General features: G+C 39.4%; 1 protein-coding gene across 1 annotated transcript in view; it reads right to left on the bottom strand.

Annotated features, from left to right (window-relative positions):
• Window positions 1–20,509, bottom strand: part of RHEB (Ras homolog, mTORC1 binding) — a 33,640-nt gene extending 13,131 nt beyond the window's left edge. The window contains exons 1-4 of the mRNA XM_060782614.2: window positions 20,184–20,509; window positions 3,873–3,944; window positions 2,515–2,582; window positions 801–883 (exon numbers count right to left, since the gene is read on the bottom strand). Coding sequence (XP_060638597.1) covers window positions 801–883; window positions 2,515–2,582; window positions 3,873–3,944; window positions 20,184–20,235 — 275 coding nt within the window. The 5' untranslated portion in view covers window positions 20,236–20,509. The remainder of the gene's footprint in view (window positions 1–800; window positions 884–2,514; window positions 2,583–3,872; window positions 3,945–20,183) is intronic.
• Window positions 20,510–25,470: the final 4,961 nt, after the last annotated feature.

Raw genomic sequence — 25,470 nt, 5'->3', positions numbered from 1 at the left:
CTTAATATGAGTATGGAAAATGACAGGAACTACACATTCCATTTTTTCAGATCCTGAATTATATTGGGCCTATATTTGTTTGATTAGATAAATCCTCTCTACTTAAAAATAAAGGATACCCACAGAATACACAATGTCTGTGTAACAGTAGCAGATTAACTAAGGCAATGTCAGATGCTCTAACTTTCAAGCATCTGACTGGTCTGCATCCGTGCACAACATAGCACAACAATACTGCCTGGTACCACTGACTGCAACTGAAAATGACAATAATGTGACAGCCTCTACTCAAAGCACAGCATGTTATACTACAGCTCTGCAGAAACAAGAGATTTTTAAGCAATTATTATTGCACAACCTTCACCACTCTACTCAAGAGAAAAGCATAGTTCCTTTTTAGGATAATAGTTAAGATACAGCACCCACATTGACTCATGGATAAGCTGACCCAGATTTTTGGGATGGTTTTTTTTTTTAAACCCTACAATTTCTACATGTATAAAGGAGTATATGAAGTAATGCCTTGCCACAAAAGCAATATAAAAACTCACAGAAATGAGCAACTCAATATAGTTCTTAAGTATATCTAAACATTAAACAAAAGAAAACATTAAAGCATATTTGTGTTTGCGTTTTCGAATTTTCTACTGCTTCAGAGAAAGAATGCAAAGCATATGGATGATAAAAACTTCCAAGTTTCATCATGCCTCAGCACCAGACCTTTAGAGCTGGTGGGAATTGCAGTCTAACAACAACTGAGGGGAAAAGTCTGAAGAGCCAAAATAAGAAGTCAGGCATACCTTTTTATTGATGTGACTGAGTAAACAAGAATGTAGCCATTAATGTCTATAGAGTAAGTCTGAGGAAATATTGAATATTCATCCTGTTGGGAGATAAAAAGGTGCATGTTAATGTTTTGTGCCCAAAGAAGCTTACGGATAAGCTTGAAGAACCGGGTTAAGATTAAGCACGTTTAATCCTTGCATTGTTAAAATGCCATGCATGAATGTACATGTACCAACATCCTTTCATGGCTCTGTCTTGCGTTCTTGTGAATTCCTTGCATAGCTGAAGGATTACAATTCCTATATGAAAGTTTAAAACAGCAGCAAATGGCCCAGCGGAAAACACAAGACATCATCTGGGAAAATTGACATTATATTGGCATGGCATGCTCTTTCACTCTTCTGTTTACAATTAGCAGTTATGATGGAGGTACATTGAAATCTGAGAACTATTAACCTTACTTCATATGCAGTGCTCTTAAAAGTTACCTATAAGCTTTATATGGTGCAACAAAATAGACTGTTTCTACAGTACTATATTTCTGCTTATAAAAAACAATAAATGAGATAATCTACTCATGTTCATTGGTGTTATGTACATTTTAAAAGATTTTTTGGCTAAAAGGTAATTTATCACTAACAATTTCTAGGGGCCTATAATCCAGGTATAACAGTAGCCTTACACCAAAGATGGACCGCAAATGGCACATAGAACATAATGTCTCTTTCAACCCTCAGATTCCCACATCATACCTTTTTAAAAAAATAATCCAGAACTGGCTGAAAGCAAAAAAGCTTTGGATTTTGGAGGGTTTCAGGTATTCAGATAAGGGGGCTCAACTAGTATTTTGATTTTTTTTTTGTTTTTCTCTTTCTAATGATTTTTATGTTTTGTGTTGGTTTTATTAGTATGTACAAAATTACATTCTGCGCTTATGATGCTTACACAATACTTAGGACAATTAACAAGAAATAGTAAAGGTAAAGGTTTTCCCCTGACATTGAGTCCAGTCATGTCCAACTCATCTCCATATCTAAGCCGAAGAGTCGGCGTTGTCCATAGACACCTCCAAGGTCATGTGGCCAGCATGACTGCATGGAGCGCCGTTACCTTCCTGCTGAAGTGGTACCTATTAATCCTCTCACAATTGCATGTTTTCAAACTACTAGGTTGGCAGAAGCTGGGGCTAACAGCCGTAGCTCATGCCACTCCCCGGATTTGAACCTGCAACCTTTTGGTAAGTAAGTTCAGCAGCTCAATGGTTTAACCCACTGCTTGTTTCTCTCCAAATTTCATGCAAACTGCAACCAGACAGTATAGTGGGGTGGGAAACATACAGCCCAAGCATGAGATCCTTGGGTGATCTAGTGAAACTCCATGACCTGCCGTGCTCTGCAAAAGTTACAAATGCTTTTATGGAGTGGGGAAGGCTGCAAAATGCAAAATAACCAATACCCAAAGGTAAATATGAGTGATACAATGTCTTTCCGGTTGCCCAAAATGGCAGAAATAATCTATTGAAGCCTCCTGGAGCATCTTAAAAACTGGGTGATGTGGACCTCCAGGGTTGGGATGGATTCCACGCCTGCTGCAGGGGAAATTCAGACCTATTTTCACCTGAAAAAAGTCTCAAACCCTGCTGCTTCCTCTTCTAGGTCTTCTGTACAATCATGCCAATCAGAAGGTATTAACACTGGAAAATCTAGCAAGGTTGCGAAGATCACATACCTGCCCAGCTGTGTCAACTACTTGAAGGTGATATTCTTGTCCATTTACTGTAATCAGCTTTGTGAATGCTAGACAAATGAGAGAAAGGCATTTTAGTGTTTTTAAAGAGTTCCTGGCCAGCATGACTACATGGAGTGCCATTACCTTCCCAAAGAAGTGGTATCTATTGATCTACTCACATTTGCATGTTTTCAAACTGCTAGATTGGCAGAAGCTGGGGCTAACAACAGGAGCTCTCCCTGATACCTGGATTTGAACCACCAACCTTTTGGTCAGCAATTTCAGCAGCTCAGTGATTTAAGCCGCTGCGCATTTGCTTAATACCAATGTAAAAATAATCTGCTTTAAAATGAATATAGTCATGGATAATAATACTTCCTAATCAGGTATTTTATTGCATTTATTTAGAGTGTCTATTTTTAAAGGAAGACTGAGGATAGCTCATGTATATCATCATCACAATGAGCTTAATATATCCATTAAATGCACTTTTTCGGATGCAGTTTTAAACTTAACAGAGTCTTAGATCCAATGAGTTTAAGAACTAATATGAATAAAGAACAGGTCACAGAACTATTTTTATGTTTGCAAGTGGTTCCATTTCAGTGACATCTGGTATGCTTTTAAAATAGCTCCACGATCAGCCTTACCCAAACGTGTACTACTCAGCAATGGGTTACAACAATCGCTATAATAACAAGCCAGCATGGCAACTGCTTTTTTGCCTGGGGATGATAGAACTGCAATCCAATGTATCTGGAGGATATCTAGTTATGCACGGGGTGGGATTTATGAACCTTCCAATGCTACAAAGCTATATATTCTTGCTGCCCTAATTCAGTATAGCCAAGGATTAAACATGCTGGGAGTTGCAGTCCAAAACATCTGGAAGTCTGAAAGATTCCTTCACTTCCAGTTAATCATTGTCTGCAACAACGCTGGTTTCACAGCCACACCTTTACTGTTTTCCGAGAAGGAGTAGGAAATGATTCAAATAGCCGCAAAGTCAGCTTATAATGTACATATTAAGAAAGAGTTCCAAGCTTACTCTCATGTATAGATCCAGGAACACCCTAGTTTATAGTCCTAGTCACTCTATGCAACACTGAGTGGATTCACTGTTAACTAAGCATGGGCAGAAAGAGATTGTTTTGAGAGCAGCACAGAATGTTGCTCTCAGTATTGAAGCAAATACGTTTTGGAAAGTGCTCTCTTTTTTAATATCCAACTACAGACTAGAATAATTTCCAAATCAACCTGGAAGGTACAATGGTGGAACAATGTGATTTTAAATAACGGGCAAGTTGTTAGGAAAGATCTCTTTTTTGCACGCCTGTGAAAATACTTTAGTTACTTACTGTTCTCTATGGTAGGATCATATGAATCAACAAATTGGCCTTCCACAAATTGAATAGTCAAAGATGATTTCCCTGTTAAAAAAAACACAGTAAAGTAAACCTTAATAGGTAATAACGTTTATGTTAATACGTGCCTAGTGAAAATTCTGCATTTAAAGACTAAAGCACTAAAACACAATCTGAAAGCTTCCTGTCAAAATATGGAGAGACAAATATCTTAGTAGAAGAAAATGAAAAAAAAAATGTTAGAAGGTGTCTCATGAGAGTGGACCATTCCTTTTTCAAACATGAAATACTTTTGACAAGCTAAGAGTTGATGCATAGAGAAAGCTGAACACATCACTTGCTCATCTTCCAACATTGCAGGCACATCCAAACAGCATTCCTTGTATTAGTCATCACCACAATGTAAGCTACAGCTGGAAGAAAAAGGATGGCTTTCTCTGAACAGTGAAGTGCTATAACCTTTATCAGAAAAAAACTAATGAAGCCTACACCACAAAAAATATGGAGACCTCCAAATCCACAAGGGATTTGTCCCAGCTGGATCATATTTACCTGAAACCACAGGTATAACCAAACATTATTAAATTACCTGAATTACAGTCCTGGCATACTATAAGATCACTAAAAAGAAAAGCTATATTATAAGATCACCCTGGAGGATCTAAAAATTCCTAGCTATGTCTTTTCTAGAAATCTGCTAGGTTATTCAGGATGACTCTATGGTAACTTCTGGGGGAAGTACAGGATAGAATCACTCAGAGAACTTATTAAATTCCTAGAGACCCATTTCTCCCTGGGCATAATTAAACAAAATCACAGATATAAGTTCCGTGGTTACAGGAGTCTTATTGTACTGGAGTGTCTTAGTTATTTTCTTCACTTTATGCAAATATGAAAAAAAATGTATAATACTTCTTAAGCTTGAATGCAAGGTTTAAAAATTAACTATTGATTATTTATTTACTATATTTATATACTGCTTTTCTCCCCCTAAGGGAACTCAAAGCGGTTTCCAACATTATAAAGGCAAAATTAAATGCTGTACATACATGTGAAAACTAAAAGATAATAACAAGACAATAACATATAACTATAAATTAACCTAACCAAATTAAAACATAAACATAAAAGAACATTTAGACATAGAGTATAAAAATTAAACATCGATAATATAATATTTGTTTGAAAACCCGCCGATAAACATGATTTAAAAAGTTATTAAAATCACGCCATCCAAAATCAAGTCCATTGCTCCATTCACTATTCCTTATTTTCTTAAATTTGTCCCTTTTTCTAGCTAGAACTATACTACAGTTTACAAATCCTTAAACTCCTAACTAAACTGGAGAGAAGATTCTTACCTCTTCTATTAAATTGTAGACATAGACATACACATATAACTTGCTCCTCAGGCAAAGGATGTTCCAAATCAGACCTCCTGTGAATAGCAGGACACTGCTCTCATTAAAGTGACTTCAACAAATGTTATGTGAAAAGGCCCAATCAGCATAAGGGAAGTGGGTTTATATTCAGTCAGACTATTGATCCATCTAGCTCAGCACTATAAATATTGGCGGTGACCTTCCTGGAAATGTTTTTTTTTTTTTTGGCCCCAAGGGCCAAATTGATTGTGGTCAAAAATGTCAAGCTGTTGTACTATAGCAGCTGGAAGGAGCACCCTATTTCTGGCAATTGCCCCATGGATATGATTGTTAAGTCTACATTCAGACATGTAAACATGCCCTCCCACTCCTAAAAATATCTCCATAGCACAATTAAGGCTTTCAAATATCCTTCACTATCCCCAACCAAGACTCTCTCTGCAAAACTCACTGAAGTGTGGGAGAATGTGGGTGAGATCTTTTATCTATAATCGCTGTTGGTCAGCTTTGAGAAGTTTTCCCTTCCCGGGGAATCTCTTAAGTCTTGTTTGAAGGTATTAAGGGTTGAACCTTTTTTCCCCTAGTGAACCACTACACTATTCAATACCTGAAAGAAAAACCAGCAAATTAAAAGGAACTAGGTAGAATGGTATAAATTCTTAGGATATATAGACACCCTGCTATTTGAAATCAGAATGATTAATATACTAAGTGAATATCTTTTTATACTGAAAATTTGTTTATATGTATGGTCTTTTTATGTTGTTCCAACAACAACCTGACTGAGAGCACAAAAATCTCACATTGTTGATATGAAGAGCTGGCAATAACCTCAAATAAACCTCATGTGCCATGTATTTTTATAGTTTCCACCGAGAAATAGCTCGACACACTTCTGAGAGCTATTTTGAAATGTAACGAAATACAGTGAAAACACTGGCTTTTAACTTTTTGTAATCAGATGTTATGCCTAGTTGCAAATTTGAGTCTGTGAAAGCTATAGCTTCTAAACACAATACATTTTCCCCTATAATCCAGACAATTACAAATTTCATCTACTACAAAGTGGAACTTTTGACATTTGAGCTTGGCAAAATGTAAGCCACCTGTCATTATTTTAGATATCTAGAAAAGCTTGAACTTTTAAGATACAGCTATATATGTTTTCCTGTGCACAGAACTGCTAGCATCTGCCTGATATGTATGACAAAAGAAGGCAATATAATTCTAAAGCAAGATCATAAACTGTGTTGGGCACAGGTTTACCTTGTTTACCCTTGTTAGGCTTCAGTGAATGCACACTGAAACTGCATTTTATATTTCAGTTAAACTGAAAGAGAGATTAAATTGAAATGAAGATAACAGCCAATATGCCATTATAACACTTACATTCTCTATTACCTTTTCCATGGTGATTAATCAACATGAGACTGTTTGCTCAAGGAATATACAAATTGTGTCAGACAATAACCTAAAACTAATGTTGTGTTCCTTCTTGCCCTCTTCACAGATTTCAGGCATCTTCTCCAAATAAGAGCTTTGGAAGGTTCCCTAGTAATTCAGAGCAAGTCATGGGGTACACAGCAAACTGCAACAAAAGGGTGATTCAGATTCCCTGTTCTGGCAGCAGAAGTCCAGTGTCACATTCTGCTTAAGTTCTACACACTACTTTTACTAATGTTCTATTCCTAAATAAAAATATACCAGCCAACAGGTGGAAAAATAATAAAGCACAGAATATTGTGCTGCAACTACTATTTTAATCTGAAGTAGCAAAACCAAGATAATTTGAATGGGAAACCCTTGTGTGCCCCAGAACACCTTTGTCCCCACTAGCGGGTAGAGATTAATTCTGTTAGGCCAAGACTTTGGTTCTGGTAGAAAAAGACAACTCCCATTCTATTAACTGTCACTTTCTTGTAAACGGCTAATCTTTCCAACCCAAGAACATTGCTTTACAATATTCTATGTATTCTAATGTGCCTTGTCCTGACGTAAATTGTTTGTATGATTTTCTTTTGGCACTGAATGTTTGCCATATTTGTTGGAAATCGCCCTGAGTCCCTTCGGGGAGATAGGATGGTCTATAAATAAAATTATTATTGTTATTATTAGTATTATTATTTCTATTATTAAGCTTTTGACATGAAATAAATAAACTTTCTCCCTGCATTTCTGCAACTGCTACTTCAAAGTATCCACAGGGACTGAAAAGATGTATTATATTAATTTCAGACACTACTTAGGCAGAGTTTCTGATGTCCCATTTGATGGACATCACAATATTCATGTTGGCACAATTATAAAAACTTTTCTCCAGAAACTGCCTTTTCTCAATTGATTTTATCCAATTTTCATTCAAAAGTTTTGATAGCATTAATACACATTTTAAATTAAACTATTTTTGGCACAAATCCAGATTGTATCTGAAGTATGATCAGAGACAGAATCCAGCCTAGATGCTTTGTGGGTGTTGCAGAGTCAGCAAATATCTGTGATCAAAACGTGCTGGTAATCACACTAGATAAAGAATATGGACCTCGCAGAGAACTTGACTGGAAAAGGGAATCAACATTTATAATCTGAATAACCCAAGTTAAATTACTTACTTGACAAACAGCAAACCAGATTAGAATGAGGGAAGAAAAAGAGTATCATTCAAGATGACATGGGTTACACAATGCGCACGCTTCCAGGCCCTTTGGCAACCAAGTGTGGGCAGGCAAACAACATGCTCAACTACAGTTCAGGGCTGACCAAATGGCACAGGCATATATTGTAACATTGCAGTCAAACAGAATAACAGCACACTAGTTCCTGAGTATTTTCAATTTTGAGTAGGAAGAATAAAAGTACATTGCATCTTCAGAGTCTGGCATATCTGTCTGTGCTCAGACCACTGGCGTTTCATGTTAAGCTGCCATCTGCAAAGCAAAAAAGCCTCAACTCTTAAGCTATGTAGGTCCATATACAATTTATTCTCGCAAACTGGGTGGGTAACTGGTCATCTTCCATATGTTAATATGTTGTTGGGCTGCAGCTGGCATCATTCTTAATCACTGGCTATGAAGACTAAGGACTGATTGGAAAAGTAGCTCAAGAACTTGTGGAGTGCCTCAACATTGCCTACCTGTGCATTGGAATATTTGCAACGGTCCAAGGGTGTTCCTGGTCAACTTACTCTAAACATCATTTCAGCATTTCAAAATGGTAGGATGTAGGACAACCTGGATTGGATTTTATTGCTCAACTCTCTGGAACTAAAAGGTGGGCGCTAATATGAAAAGTTGAACAAAACAGTAAGAGTTGTACAACAGTGAAGGAGACTACTTTGCAAAGTGTGCAACCCTCCTCTGTTGAGAAGTTTTTAAAACAGCGCTTGGGTGACTGTCAGGCACACTCCAGCTGTGCACTTCATTCACTACTCCAAAGTCTAGACTAGATTACTGTTAGGATCACTGCCAACTCTACAATTCTATAATTCTAGGAACTTGCATTCTTGGTAAATGAAGCACTTTTGTTTGTATTCTGATTCAGCTACTAAGGGACTTAGCACATGGCTCGGTGCAGAGGGACTAATCTGATACAGAATCTGAGCTGCAGACAAGCATGTGTGAACACACACTTCCCAGTGATCTTCCTTCCTTGCTGTGAGTGGAGAACCTCCTTTCTTGTCCTACATCAGCATGCGTAGAGCAATATGTACCAGGATTTCTTGGGAAAAGGTGAAAAGAAAGTTCTCTATTCCTTATCCCAGCAACCCTGATATTGATTGCCCTTTCCTTGCTTTTTTCGTGTCAGGAGCGACTTGAGAAACTTTCCTTGCTGTCAGCAGCAGAAAAGAAACAAGTCATCTGTGTAAAATTGGCATGAAGGTGGCCATGGTCAAGACATACTGGGGAATGCACTCATGGTATTTGGAGCAAGAGGCATGGGTTGTGTATTGTTAACATAGAGATTAGAAGATATGAAATCTATACAATTTAACATTAAACAGAAAGCATCAACTCAGATTAAATTCAGAGGTTTTGTCAACAAATAGTATGAGAAGGTCAAATACATGGCATATTTCTACATGGAATAGCTTTGGGCTGAATAGTTTTCAGTCTGAAACATATTTATGTAGGCTGCAGTGGCAGCAGAACAGGGGAAGAAATGTACCCTGTGGCTGTTTTTCTGTTTTAGTCTTCCTTAGAGATCTAATTTTCTTATGGCCTCTCATTTCTCCCCAAGCCATTCTTCTCCTTTGCAGCAGGAAAGAACAGACATGAAGAAAGAAAGGGGGAGGAAATGTCAGTCATTTGGGTATCATTCTTCTCTTGCTGACACACACTGACAGCAACTACATATGGAATATTTCTAAACTCGAAAACATTGCTTCAGAATATGTTTCAAAATAGAAACTATCCCAATGTTATACTTAGTGGACTTTTGGCCTAAGTTTTTCATGATCTTAGACAAATCTGTTCCATTAAATCTCCCTCCAAGACATAATTGAAAAAAATATATATTTTCAAATATTCTGGATTACTCTACTCTGTAGTGCTGAAATTCAGAAATTAATTCTAAACATCTCTAAAGTCTTTGTATTCTCTCTTTACGTGTTAAAGATTTACAAAAAGCTATTAACAATAGCACAAAACTGACTTCCAGGTTTAAAGGAGATTAGGTACCCACAAAGGAATGGCAACAGAAGGCCCATCCATGCTGCTCCCAGGATCTTATCCTAGATTATGTGTTTATCCCAGGTTATCTGGCAGTGGGGACTCATATATTCCAGTTTAAATCAGATAATCTGGGGTCATATCCTGGGATAAAGGGCAGTGTGGAAGGGCCCAGAGAAACAGAAGATTGAAAATTACACCATTTTGTTACTGTCCCTTATGCTAATAGTAAAATACTCATTTGTGCTGTCACCTTATACAATACTAGCTGTCCCCTGCCACATGTTGCTGTGGCCCAGTCTGTGTATATGTGTTTTGTGTGTGTATGTGTGTGTATTTGTTTATATGTGTATGTATGTGTTTTTGTGCATGCATTGTAATGTATTTTTTTTATTTTGGAGCTTTTAAAAGTCTCTTCTACTGTGTTTTTCAGTGTTTTCAGGAGTGATGGTCACTCATTGGCCTGACAGGTGTATTGTGCCCAAATTTGGTGTCAAATCGCCCAGTGGCTTTTGAGTTATGTTAATCCCGCAAACGAACATTACATTTTTATTTATATAGATTGACAGTGAGAAAATAGGCAATACACATTGACTACTCCAAGTTTGGGTACATGTATTACAATACTAATACTATAATCTGCTCAGTAACTATTCAACATCACAGTTTTCTGATGAGAATGATTTATTCTCTCATTTTCCTTTTATCCTCACTGTGACTCTTCCTAATTTAAGTGCACAATTCTTCACAACTCCTTTACATATTTCTATTATTACTCTACTCTGAAAGCCACTACACTGGACAAGTTAACAAGATTATCCATAACTCTATAGAGCTTTATATCTGGAGACAGTTTTGCCTCTAGCAAACCTCTTTCTGTCAGTTATAATCCACCACCAAATTAAGGAGAGTACACTCATCTTTTATCATCACTCCACAGACACAATGTCTTAGATTTTTTCCTGTTCTTCTGAGAAAGATGCTGCAATAGATTCTTACAATAAGGAAACAATAGCACATTAGGAAAAGGGAGCTTCAAGGAGGAAAGCCAAAAGAAAGGTCAAAAGCTCATTCAGAGTGCACTTCTAAAAACCTTTCCTTAGGTTTAATCCACTCAGGTGACAAGAGTTGCTGAATATGCAAGAAAGAGTCCACTAATTTGCTAGAGAGAATGCAACATGGACTTCTAGTGCTAGGAAATGTTTCTATGTCATCCAGAGCTTTTACTTGGTTTCTCGTGTCCCTTTACTGTTTCTTTTCTATTACCGATTTGAATGTATGCTAAATCACCTTGAATTCCACAAATAAATAAACGAACAAACTCTGGATCCAACCCCTAGATACAAGGATACTGTGAAGCTCTCTTAAGAGATTATGCTGTAAACCAGCTTCAAATCTGGAATAAAGAAAATTGCTACGTTTGAGGTAAACAGTAATCAGACCAGAGTGCATGTCTTCTGGCCTCTCATTATTAAGGACTGTCTCTGGTTGCTCAAGCAGTTCCAGGCAAAAGGACACAGAATTTTTCAACCTCTTGTTGAACCAAATATGCAGATAATATGAACCAAGTATACTGTTAAAATTTTAAAAGTTGTTCTAAGCATGTTCTGAGAAATTACCAGTGTTTCTATACAGTATGCCACAAACTCCTCTGAAAGGGGAGAAGGACCCTTTCCTTTGTACACATCCTATGCATATGGAAGAAAAGCAGAGAATTGTGGCTATAAATAATAGGAACTGTAACGCACATCTATAAGTAAATGATTTTAGGCTTCAGAATGTGATCAGTACAGCTATTTTGAAGGATCTTGCCACAAAGGCTGCTTTATCTTATCTGTTTCATCTCGACCTTTACAATGAATGAGAGCACTCTTTGAACTGTTCAAACAGCAAGGTAATCCAGAGAGGGATTCTTTGTAGTTGTTCTCAAGTTGTGTTTTAGTACTTCTGTATTATTATAATTGGGTTTTAGTTACAATTTGTTTGAATTAATGTTGTGAGCTGTGCTGGGTCCCCAGGAGAAAGGCAGAATATAAATAAAATGAAATAATTACTTAATACAAATACATATATATGTATATACATACTCGCTTCATAAAAATGAATTCATGAATCTGATTTTTTTGAAGCCTGAAGCCTTTTGAACCGAAGAAAATAAATAAATAATCTCATTAATAAACCATCTTTGTAAAAACAGCCATTTCAGGAAAAGAGGTCAGCACATCTTCTTTGGGGACATGATATCAATAGTTCATTTAATGTTCCTTCTAAATCTTAAACTAAGGAAAGTGGAGTCTCTTCGCTCATTAGGCTCTCCTCCCCCTCCCCGTTTCCTTTTATGTTGCAGCCATCACTGTTATTACTTTGAAAATGAGATTATGTAACGAAACACATAAATTAAAATATAGCGATTAGAGGCAGACATCTGGCTCAAAATATCTAAGATAGTCCTGAATAAGTGATCTGCCTTTCATTTCACTCTTAAGTATAAAGGTATACAATACAAATGACTACAAGACAATCTTACAAAGAGACCTAATGCACATTACCCTACTTACATCAATTTGGAAGGTCAGGGCTAAGTTGAATTTGACAGTGACAAATAGTTTCACAGAACTAAATTATGTCAAGATATATTTGTACTTATATGTTATGCTTTAAAAAATGATCTTTACATAAAGTCAGCAAGAATAGAAATGATTTACTCTTTAAACGCGACATCCTATATACATTTTTATAGTCCAACTGAGAGGGCGAGCCCTGTTGAGAGTAGGAGCAGAAAAACCAAGAAGCACAAAGCAGGCAACGGAGGAGTTAATTCTAGCACAGTGTCCTTAAACAACCCTTCCTATGGCTCGAGATTACAGGAAAGCACACTGCCTCTAGTGTTTACTGCTGCCACTAACAAGCTCACTGCAGTAAAAAATTGCCACTAGACAGGCAAGCATAAACTGAAGCTTTAATTACAGATGACATTTCAGACTTCTTTTCAGGAGCAGCCATTCTGTTTAACAGCAAGATCTGGACACAAGCAGCATATGAACTCAAGGTAACCCCTTCTCAAAGGCAAAGTACTGTTTTTAGCTGAGCAGCTAATTTGATTGTCTTATTAAAAGATCTGATGATTTTGTTTCCAGAATTGACTCAGGTTAGTACGTAGAATCTACCCTACACACTTAGGACACCCCCACTCCATGCATCTAATGTTTCTGACTGTATTCACATAATTAACAAAATAAAAATAACTCCTATTCAACCACTGTATTCAAGACTAAACTAGCATAAACCCGACTTTTAAAGAACCCTAATGACAGTGTCTCATGATTATCAGAAATGACAAAAGCTTAGAAATTTCAACTGATATTGAGTACTACTAATTAACCTTTATTTCTATCCCGCCTTATCTCCCTGATGGGGAATCAGGATGGGATAGAAATAAAGTTATTATTATTATTATTATTATTATTATATTAAATTTCAGTTGAACCTCTATTTTTGAAGACATGGATCCTTTCTCCATGAACCACCTCTCTTTCTATCAATTCTAATTCAGAATGTTAGTATGAAATATCCAGCTCATTTAACCCCTTTGCAGAAGCATCCTTATTGCTGAAGAGAATTTCAGCAGAGGCCTGCCTCTTTCAGAGCTGTGATCTGTTTTCAGACCCATGTTCAAATAAAAGTCCCATCGCTAATCAAACAAATGCTGCAGGATTATTATTTTCTATTTCTTGAAGGATTGCTATTTCCATGCTGTCCAATGACTTATAAGGATTGGAAAACCTGTTCATCAAGTATTCAACCATGTTTACCTTGAAGTCAATCTAGCCTGATCTTCATATTAAAAAGCTACCTCCATTCCCTAAATCCTCTTGGCCCTATTAGCTCATAAAACCTGAATGGGGAGGCACAAATTCTTGTGTTCAACGACAGACTACTGGCAATTGCATGAAGATGCTACATTTGGATTTTTCATTCAAGTTTCCTTAACCTTTGAGATAAATGACAATTAGAATATGATCCAGGCATGCAAATGATTTTAAGATGTGTCTCTTTTACAGTAACAACACATTTAGAGGAATTTTGAAACCAAAATAATCTGTTGATATCACAGCACAAGAGAAATATGTCAGTTTTAGACTTCATTCACTTCAGTACCTCACCTGGACTTCCTCCGCATTCCACTAGAGCTTGAGAGGGAAGGGAAAAAGAATTGCTATGGCAACCAGTTCTATTATTCCATTGCACTGATTCACAATTTCTTCCTCCCCAAAGTACATACTGAATGAAATCTGGCAACTACTTGAACACGCTGTTAAGCTTCTCAATTAAATAATCTTTACAATGGCAGAGAGACGTCACCTATGAGATACACAAAATATTACATAGGCCTATTGTAATTTTTTTCTGTAACAGTTCAGAGATATTTGAAGCACTGAATGAAAATCAGAATAGCTGTTCACTGAGCTGATATGAAAACACTGCCTGACTACTCATATCCTCATATAGTTCTCCCTTTATGTTTCAATATCACAAAGTTATAAACCAAACACCCTGGTTTTACAAACATTCTGAGTCACCAAGATAAATCAAACTTATTCAAAAGATACATTGTTTCACTAGAGAAGAAAATGAAAACAAGACCATTGCAATTAACAATGTCTCAAATGTAAAAATGTTTCTGACAAATGCCTTTGTGCTCTCTTCTCTCCAAGTTATATGATAAATCCAACTTTTTTTAAAAAAAGAAAAGTTATTGGGAAAGACAACACTAGTGGCATCTCAACTTTGGGACTTCTGATAAAAACCTAATTTTAGAATAGCCCCTATAGTTTGTATACTGCCATTCACTTTGTTTATATGCATAGCAGAACTTTGAAGCTATTATCCAGTCCACCTTGACCCTTACCATCAGTCTTGTTTACCCCAGAACAAAATATGTAAAGAATGCCCTTTGTTTAAATGTTTAAAGGTTTTTGAGCCCTTAAGAGCACATCATTTCAATTCCACTTTAAGTTCTAATTGTTAGGTCAGGTACCTGCAACAAATCGGCTCGCAGACATTTCCTACATGTCTCAAGCAAAAAAGTAGTTGACAAATATCATAGTAAAACTATTTCTCTACCTTTGATAAACATCCATATGGCTGCAAATAAAATTTCACCATGAAGTAAATTATTACCAATCAGTGGGAAGTATAGCCAAGTAGAACTGCTTGACAAATATATTTTGTGTGCTATCTATAAATACATACTATTTAGACTTTGTTTAGACATCTACAAAAGAACCTATATATAGCCTAAGGGTGCCTGATCCTAGTATTCGAATTAAAAACTGCCACTGGATACCAGGTACTAAAGGTTGCTTTTTTCCAGAGAAAGAAACTGGTTGTATTCCTTGTCTAAGAGACACAATGAAATCTATGCAGTTGCCATATGTCAACTTCTAGACCTGGCCTCACAAACCAGAATGCATCCCTAGAAATCATTTACCAGCCCTAGAAATAGTTAATGGTTCCATGTTATCTGTCTTATAATGCCTGGTGTGACATGCCCCCCAAATATTTTAGAAAGCAGAGGTGTCTATTTTTTTACTGGTATTAAGTAGTTGCCCATTATTCCCGTTGTTGCTAAGTTAGCTGAGGATTTAGAAGAGGGCCTCTCACCTCAAATTCACCTACAATTGCAAACAACTGGAAAAAATGTGACCTGTTGGTAGCAACTTTATGATCACATTTATGGTACTACCCCTGGACAAGACTACAAGTACATGCATTTTAAGATGTGGGTTTCTTTACCTGCTCTGCCAAGGCACAATTATCTACAGTAACCAATAAAAGAAGACACACCTTTTACTCTGTTTACTGTTCCCACCCAGTGAGAAAACAGAGAATATTCAATGTTCAAGAAAGCAGAATAAGAGAAGCTTCTCTCATCTCATAATTTCCAAACAGCTAACTAAGAATGAAGGAATCATCTTCCAGAGACATGCATTATTATCTGTCACAATGAAGTTTCATTTTACTGACAAAATAATTATCATTTGGTTTCCTTAAATTCAAAGAACAAAAAGTAATATGCAACGGAAAACTCCTTGTTTTACATTTGGACAGATCTTGAGACTATCTAATCTAAGATGCCTTTAAGATTGTGCTTTTGAATTTGGATCCCCTCCAAACCCAAAAGCATACCAAAAATAGTATTTTGGTGCAAAGCTGGTCTACAGAGGAGGAATAAAAGAGATTATTTCCATAAAGTTGCTGTATGAAAAGGTATCCAGCCTAGCAGTAAATCCACATGATCTCCAGATGTAGAAGATGCACAACGGGACATAGAATTGGGGGAGGGGTGGATGTAGAGGAGATGAAGTTTTTGAAGGGGTTCACTTGTAGGGTTTTCTCATCTCACAGTCAAAGTATCAATGGATTACAGAATATTAACCACATTGGCATTTCTCACAGTATTTCTAAAACTCACCAGCTTCAAACTATTGTTGGAAGAGAAAGGCCAAAATAGATCTGAAATGTAGCGGTGAGGTCTAAATGGGATATGAACTCAGGACTAAATTTAGCACAGGCAACGGAATGCACTGCCTGTCTTCCTCATGGGACCGGTTCAGGAAAGATGGCTTCAATAACACATCACTGTTGTTTCTGTACTCTTTAACAGAGCATCAGCTCCTTACAAATTTCTAATAGTTGTTCCAATTCAAACAGTACCTTCCACACACAAGAGCAAAGGCTTTTACTAAGTATATCTAGATATTTGTCATACTATCGAGATGATGTAACAGGATGCTTCAACAGCATTATCTTAAAGCCACCTTTCACCTATTTATTATCAAGTGAAAGCTCAAATCCCATTTCAAAGAAAGTAAATTCAACTAGGAAGTCACTTCATTTTATGTTAATCATTCAGACTTTTAAAAAAAGGAGTGCCAGTGTAATTTGAGGAAGCAAAACACAGTATTACTTAACATGCCTTTAGCTCTTAACTAGGGTGTTGCATAATTTACACGAAGTGCATGCATTATTTCAGACCACTTAACACAAATCTGTGATTGCAGGAACTAAACAATGGCAAAATATTGCACAAGAACCTAGTTTTGTAAATATGGCAGGTCACTGAGAACAGATAATCTTCTACATTCCACATAAACACAGGGGCAATTACAGGCGGCTGGCTATCCTAGTAGAGGCTGCTGGAGAAGTTCCCAAGCACAACCTAAGGCATAAAAGGGGCTGGCAAAGAGGGAAAGGACAACGTGGAATAGATTCCCACAGAAATAAGCTTCCATCTGGATTTAGAGCAATGCTCCGGCAAGCAGAAGGCAAAAGGCAGCCAGTTTTAAATGGGATTTATATTTGTGCCAAGGCTGGCACTGCAGATGGCGGGAAATGTAAACGCACTAACAAAAAACCCTCAACTCAACCCCGTACCTATTAGTCTCTAGCAAAAATCGACCTGAAAAGAAGTGAAAAGAATCTAGAAACATATGCAAGATGCCCGCCTCTGCCTCCACAAAAGCACACGCCCTTTGACAGTTAATAGTAGCCACACTGATTATTTGAAAACTAAGTAAATACATTTACATTGAGGAATAAATGAGATTATAATTATTTCATCAGAACCAGACATTCCATCTTAAATTATGTCAGGTATTCCTGTGGTTATCCCTGCACAGGAAAAAAAAATGCAGTTTGAACGGAAGATGCAGGGTTGGGGCAAGCCTCCCCAGTTTTGCCATTTTGCACCCTGTCTCTACTATTGGAGTCTTTAATGGAGCAGATGGTTCTCCGTGCCCACTAATTCAACCACCTGTGTCTTGATTTTGCCATTTTATATAAGGGACACAATTTTGCAAGGCCATTTTAGACAATGGGATTTGAGCATGTATAGATTTGGGTCTCCATGTGGGGTTCTGAAACCAAACCACAAAGATCCCAAAGGCCCAATTTTTTATTCCAGGACTATAAACACTGGCCCTTCTCAAAACAAAACACCTGTCTTCCCAAATAATAATATTTCAGGATTATGCACTGTTAAGGCTGCATACAATTCCGGCTGCTAGGAATTGTGGGATTTGAAGTCCAAAATGAAGTTTGCCCATGGCTGCTATATACCGGGGGGAGGGGGGCTTTGCATATAAACAATGAGTCTCCATCAAGGCAAGACATGACTCCCCTTAATAATAATAAGAAGGAGGAGGAGGAGGAGAGAGGGTTCTGTATATAAACAATGAGTCTCCATCAAGGAAAGACATGACTCCCCTTAATAATAACAATAATAATAATAAGGGAGGGGGCTCTGTATATAAACAATGAGTCTCCATCAAGGCGAGACATGACTCCCCTTAATAATATTAATAATATTATTATTATTATTAATAATAATAATAATGGAAGGAGGGCTCTGTATATAAACAATGAGTCTCCATCAAGGCAAGACATGACTCACCTTAATAATAATAATAATAATAATAATAATAATAATGGAAGGAGGGCTCTGTATATAAACAACAAGTCTCCATCAAGGAAAGACATGACTCCCCTTAATAATAATGGAGGGGGGGGGGCTCTGTATATAAAAATGAGTCTCCATCAAGGCAAGACATGATGATGATGATGATAATAATAATAATAATAATAATAAGGGAGGGCTCTGTATATAAACAACGAGTCTCCATCAAGGCAAGACATGACTCCCCTTAATACTACTACTACTACTACTACTAATAATAATAATAATAAGGGAGAGGGTGCTCTGTATATAAAAATGAGTCCCCATCAAGGCAAGACATGACTCCCCTTAATAATAATAATAATGGAGGGGGGGCTCTGTATCTAAACAATGAGTCTCCATCAAGGCAAGACATGACTCCCCTTAATAATAATAATAATAATAATAATAATAAGGGAGGGAGGCTCAGTATATAAACAATGAGTCTCCATCAAGGCAAGACATGACTCCCCTTAATAATAATAATAATAATAATAAGAAGAAGAAGAAGGGAGGGCTCCATATAGAAACAATGAGTCTCCATCAAGGCAAGACATGACTCCCCTTGATGATGGTAATAATAATAATAATAGGGAAAGCTCTATATATAAATAATGAGTCTCCATCAAGGCAAGACATGACTCCCAATAATAATAATAATAATAAGGGAGGGAAGGCTCTGTATATAAACGAGTCTCCATCAAGGCAAGACATGACTCCCAATAATAATAATAATAATGGAAGGAGGGCTCTGTATATAAACAATGAGTCTCCATTAAGGCAGGACATGATAAATAATAATAATAATAATAATAAGGGAGGGCTCTGTATCTAAACAATGAGTCCCCATCAAGGTAAGACATGACTCCCCTTAATAATAATAATAAGGGAGAGGGGCTCTGTATATAAACAATGAGTCTCCATCAAGGCAAGACATGATAAATAATAATAATAATAATAATAATAATAATAATAAGGGATGGGAGGCTCTGTATCTAAACAACGAGTCTCCATCAAGGTAAGACATGATTCCCCTTAATAATAATAATAATTATTATTATAATAATAATGGGAGGAGGGCTCTGTATCTAAACGAGTCTCCATCAAGGCAAGACATGACCCCCCTTTAATAATAATAATGGAGGACTCTATATATAAACAATGAGCCTCCATCAAGGCAAGACATGATAATAATAATAATAATATTAATAATAAGAGAGGAGGCTTTGTATATAAACAACGAGTCTCCATCAAGGCAAGACATGACTCCCCTTAATAATAATAATAATAATACCCAGGATTATAAATTGTGTGAAGTTACTCTGTATATAATGACGAAAGGCTTTGAAGACACTAATTATTATAATTATCACTATTATTCCAAGAGCATAAATGGCTAGACCTTGGTGGGGCGCCAGTGTATAGGGACACCAGTCACACTCAAGACACGTGTCTCCCCAAATTGAATTAAAAAAGATTACGAATTGGTGAGAAAAATATGCAATATTGGACAAACTTGGGCCTTGCAGGAGTTTTGGACTCCAACTCCCACCATTCCTAACAGCCTCAGGCCCTTTCCTTTCCCCCCTCAGCCGCTTAAGCGGCTGAGGAGGGAAAGGAAGGGGCCTGAGGCTGTTAGGAATGGTGGGAGTTGGAGTCCAAAACTCCTGCAAGGCCCAAATTGGCTCAGGCCTCCTGTATATCAACACGACTTTCCCAAATAGTAGTGCTAAGGTTGTCTGCCTCGAGTGGGCGGCCTCACCGACGCTCCTGTAGCCCAGGATGGCGATCTTACGGGACTTGGACGGCGGCATCTTCTCCCCGCTGGGCCCCGAACCACATCAAGGGCTCCGGCCTCGACGGCGGCAGCAGCGAAGAAGCGGGGGAGGGAAAATATAGATATATACAGATATAAAGAGCGCCTTCGGAAGGGTTCTCCCTCCCTCGCGGCCTGGTCTCCGACTTGAGAGAGAGAGACCACACACTGGAAGTGGAAGGAAAGGAAGAACGTGCCGATCTCTGGCTCTCTCACTCCTCGACTGACTGGCTCGCTGAGGCGACGCAACGGACGCCGCTTCTGCTCACGTGACCTCCGGCTGCGCGCGCGCGCTCTCCTCTGCCTCCGTTTGCCGCGGTGACGTCACGGAGAGGGGCGTGGTTTGTTTACGCCCACTTAGAGAAAAAAATATAAAATATTTCGCTGCCTCATTCCATAGTCCCCGCCCCCTTCACATACGTCACGGGAAGCGCGAGCGGTGATTGGACGGAGCCAGTGCCGTTGCAAAACACAAACACTTCCTATTGGTTTAAATCCTTTTAAACCAATAGGTTTAAGTCGCTTCCTATTGGTTTAAATCCTTTCGCCGCTCCCGCCTTTTCGTTTCGTCATTGTAAACGGGAACTCTGGTTGGCCCGCTCCGATGCTTGTCTTTTAAAGAAAGAAAAGGAACGCTGGTATTGAATTGTTCTTTGGTCCCGCCCTGCTGTTATGTCACCACAAGTCGGAACGCTGGTTGGCCCGCTCCGATGCTTGTCTTTTAAAGAAAAAAAGGAACGCTGATTTTGTCCCGCCTTGCTGTTACGTCACCACAAAGGCGAACGCTCATTGGCCGGCTTCGAAGCTTGTCTTTTAAAGAAAAAGGGAACGCTGACATTGGATTGTTCTTCGCTCCCGCCCTCCTGTTACGTCACCACAAGCACGAACGCTGATTGGTCGGCTCCGAAGCTGGTCTTTTTAAATGAACTCTGAAATTGGATTGTTCTTCGCGCCCGCCCTCCCGTTACGTCACCATAAGCGCGAACGCTGATTGGCCGTCTCCGAAGCTTGTCTTTTTTAATAAACTCTGAAATTGGATTGTTCTTTGGTCCCGCCCCGAGGGTTACGTCACCACAACCGCGAGCGTTGGTTGGCCGGTTCCGAGGCTATTCTTTTAATGAAAAAAAAGGAATGCTGGCATTGGATTGTTCTTCGCTCCCGCCCTCCCGTTACGTCACCATAAGCGCGAACGCTGATTGGCCAGTTCCAATGCTTGTCTTTAAAAAAAATGGAATGCTGGTATTGTACTTTGGACCCGCCCCGAGGGTTACGTCACCACAACTGCGAACACTGATTGGCCGGCTCCGAAGCTTGTCTTTAAAAGAAAAAAGGAAGCTGGTATTGGATAGTTCTTCGCTCCCGCCCTACTATTACGTCACCAACAGCACGAGCACTGGTTGGACGGCTCTGATGGCATTCGATTGATCCCGAGGTCTTTCTCTATTGGCTAAATCACTCAATGGCAGGTTATAGAGGACGCGCGCTCTCTGATTGGTGGGAAATGGGGTGAGGGCGGGGGCTCGATTGCGGAAGGAACGAGGCGGGCGTGCACGTGGTGGGCAGGGGCAAAACATTCTGAGCTCGAACTATGGAATACTAGGCGTTGTTAACGGGATGTCGAACTGCATTAAGTTTGGAGTGTAGATGCACCCTTGTACATATAGGGTAAAACGCCTGTCCTCTGTAAGAGAGAGCTTGAAGTGCATTGGCTTAAAGGGGAATCCATCCTTGAACCATTTTTCCCATACATGTCAATGTAAACAGCCTATATTGCATAATTAATGCAGTTTAATGTATTGTGGAAGGCTTTCATGGCTGGAATCACTAGGTTCTTGTGGGGGTTTTTCGGGCTATATGGCCATGTTCTGGAGGCATTTTCTCCTGACGTTTCGCCTGCATCTGTGGCAAGCATCCTCAGAGGTAGTGAGGTCTGTTGGAATTAGGAAAATGGGTTTATATATCTATGGAATGGCTAGGGTGGGGCAAGGAGCTCTTCCCTGCTGCAGTTAGGTGTGAATGTTTCAGCTGACCACCTTGATTAGCATTTGAAGGCCTGGCTGAGCCTGGGAAAATCTTTTGTTGAGAGGTGTTAAGATGTGCCTGGTTGTTTCCTCTCTGCTCTTTTGCTGTTGTAATTTTAGAGTTTTGTTCATTTTCATGGTCTCTTCCTTTCTGTTGAAATTGTCCACATGCTTCTGGATTTCAATGGCTTCTCTGTGTAGTCTGACATGGTGGTTGTTGGTGTGGTCCAGCATTTCTGTGTTCTCAAATAATATGCTGTGTCCAGGCTGGTTCATCAGGTGCTCTGCTATGGCTGACTTCTCTGGTTGAGTTAGTCTGCAGTGCCTTTCATGTTCCTTGATTCGTGTCTGTGTTTGGTGGTCCCTATGTAGACTTTTCCACAGCTGCATGGTACACGGTAGACTCCTGCAGAAGTGAGAGGATCCCTCTTGTCCTTTGCTGAACGTAGCATTTGTTGGATTTTCTTGGTGAGTCTGTAGATTGTTTGTAGGTTGTGTTTCCTCATCAGCTTCCCTATGCGGTCAGTGGTTCCCTTGATGTATGGCAGGAACACTTTTCCTCTGGGTGCATCTTCATCTTGACTCTCGTGGCTTGTTCTCCAAGAACAAGCCATGAGAGTAAAGATGAAGAACCACCCAGAGTAGTAAACAATCTGGGACATCTAATCACCTCTCAACAAAAGATTCCCCAGGCTCAGCCAGGCCTTCAAATGCTAATGAAGGTGGTCAGTTGAAACATTTACACCTAGCTCCAGCAGAGAAGAGCTCTTTGCCCCACCCCAGTCATTCCACAGATATGTAAACCCATTTTTCTAACTCCAACAGACCTCACAACCTCTGAGGATGCTTGCCATAGATGCAGGTGAAATGTCAGGAGAAAATGGCTCTAGAACATGGCCATATAGCCCGAAAAAACCCACAAGAACCTAATGCAGTTTATTTATTTCCAGCATTTCTATCCCGTCCTTCTCAACCCCCATGAGGGGACTCAGAACGGGTTGTTGTAGGTTTTTTCGGGCTATATGACCATGTTCTAGAGGCATTCTCTCCTGACGTTTCGCCTGCATCTATGGCAAGCATCCTCAGAGGTAGTGAGGTCTGTTGGAACTAGGAAAAAAGGGTTTATATATATGTGGATTGACCAGGGTGGGACAAAGGACTCTTGTCTGATGGAGCTAGGTGTGAATGTTTCAACTGACCACCTTGATTAGCATTTGATGGCCTGGCAGTGCCTGGGGCAATCTTTTGTTGAGAGGTGATTAGATGTCCCAGATTGTTTCCTCTCTGTTGTTTTGCTGTTGTAATTTTAGAGTTTTTTTAAATACTGGTAGCCAGATTTTGTTCATTTTCATGGTTTCCTCCTTTCTGTTGAAATTGTCCACATGGTTATGGATTTCAATGGCTTCTCTGTGTAATCTGACATGGTGGTCGTGAAAGTGGTACAGCATTTCTGTGTTTTCAAATAATATGGTGTGTACAGGTTGGTTCTGGGACATCTAATCACCTCTCAACAAAAGATTGCCCCAGGCACTGCCAGGCCATCAAGTGCTAATCAAGGTGTTCAGTTGAAACATTCACACGTAGCCCCAGAAGACAAGACTCCTTTGTCCCATCCTTGTCCCACCAAGCCTACAACCACCCAGTGATTCCGGCCATGAAAGCCTTCGAAAATACATTGGACTTAGGACGGCTTACATTTGGCACAATTTGATGCCATTAAATATAACAAAGCAATATAACAACAATTAAAACAATAAATAGAACATTAATTAAAACAATAACAGTATTAACCACTGTATCACCATTCCAGTCAAATTCTATATCCAAAGCACTATTTATGCTTGCTGTCCAAAAGTCTGGTCCAAGAACCATGACTTCAATTTCTTCTTAAAAGACAGGAGAGATGAAGGCGATCTTACCTTGTTGGAACGCGAGTTCCACAGCCGAGAAGGCCCTGTCTCTCGTCCCCATCAGACGTATTTGCAACGCTGGTGGGAGTGAGAGCAGGGTCTCCCCAGATGATCTTACACTGCAAGACATAGAGGGAGATGCTCAGGCGGGGCGGCTACAGCTGAGAAGGCCCTGTCTCTCGTCCCCGCCAGAAGTATTTGCGACTGGCGGGAGTGAGAGCAGGGCCTCCCCGGATGATCTTAAACTGCAAGGCGGGACATAGAGGGAGATGCTTTCAGACAAGTAAGCTGGGTCAGAACCATATAGGGCTTTATAGGTCAAAACCAGGGCTTTGAATTGAGCTCGGAAGTGGATCGGCAACCAGTGTGCTCCAGTTTGTAATCTGGCTGCAGCCTGTTGGGCTAGTTGATGTTTTTGAACAGTCTTCAAAGGCAGCCCTACATAGAGTGCGTTGCAGTAATCTATTTGGGATGTAACAAGAGCATGGACCACTGTTGCCAGATCAGATTTCCCAAGATATGGGCGCAGCTGGCGCACAAGCTTTAACTATGCAAAAGCTCCCCTGGCCACCGCCGAAACCTGGGATTCCAGGCTCAGCGACGAGTCCAGGATCACACCCAAGCTGTGAACCTGCGTCTTCAGGAGGAGTGTAACCCCATCCAACACAGGCTGCAACCCTATGCCCTGTTCGGCCTTTTGACTGACCAGGAGGACCTCTGTCTTGTCTGGATTCAATTTCAATTTGTTAGCCTCATCCAGTCTGACACAGCGGCCAAGCACTGGTTCAAGGTCTGAACAGCCTCCTTAGTGACAGGTGGGAAGGAGTGGCAGATTTGGACATCATCTGCATACTCTGAAACTCTGAATGATCTCCCCCAGCAGCTTCATGTAGGTGTTAAACAACATCAGGAACAGTACTGAACCCTGAGAGACTCCACAAGACAATGGTTGTGCCAGTTTAGTGCCACTTTGAATGGTCAAGGCTATAGAGCAGGCTCTCTCCAGTTTTTTCCAGGATAATGTGGTATATCTTTATCATCTTCAGTTAAAGCAAGCATGGGCCAACTTGGGCCTTCCAGGGCCTTCAACTCCCACAATTCCTAACGTGGAACAATGGCTTCAAACTACAAGAGAGGAGATTCCATCTGAACATGAGGAAGAACTTCCTGTGAGAGCCATTCAGCAGTGGAACTCTCTGCCCCGGAGTGTGGTGGAGGCGCCTTCTTTGGAAGCTTTTAAACAGAGGCTGGATGGCCATCTGTCAGGGGTGATTTGAATGCAATATTCCTGCTTCTTGGCAG

Source organism: Anolis sagrei, chromosome 6 (assembly GCF_037176765.1).
Source record: "Anolis sagrei isolate rAnoSag1 chromosome 6, rAnoSag1.mat, whole genome shotgun sequence".
NCBI classification, from domain to species: Eukaryota; Metazoa; Chordata; class Lepidosauria; order Squamata; family Dactyloidae; genus Anolis; species Anolis sagrei.
This window is presented reverse-complemented; position numbering and strand designations above follow the sequence as displayed.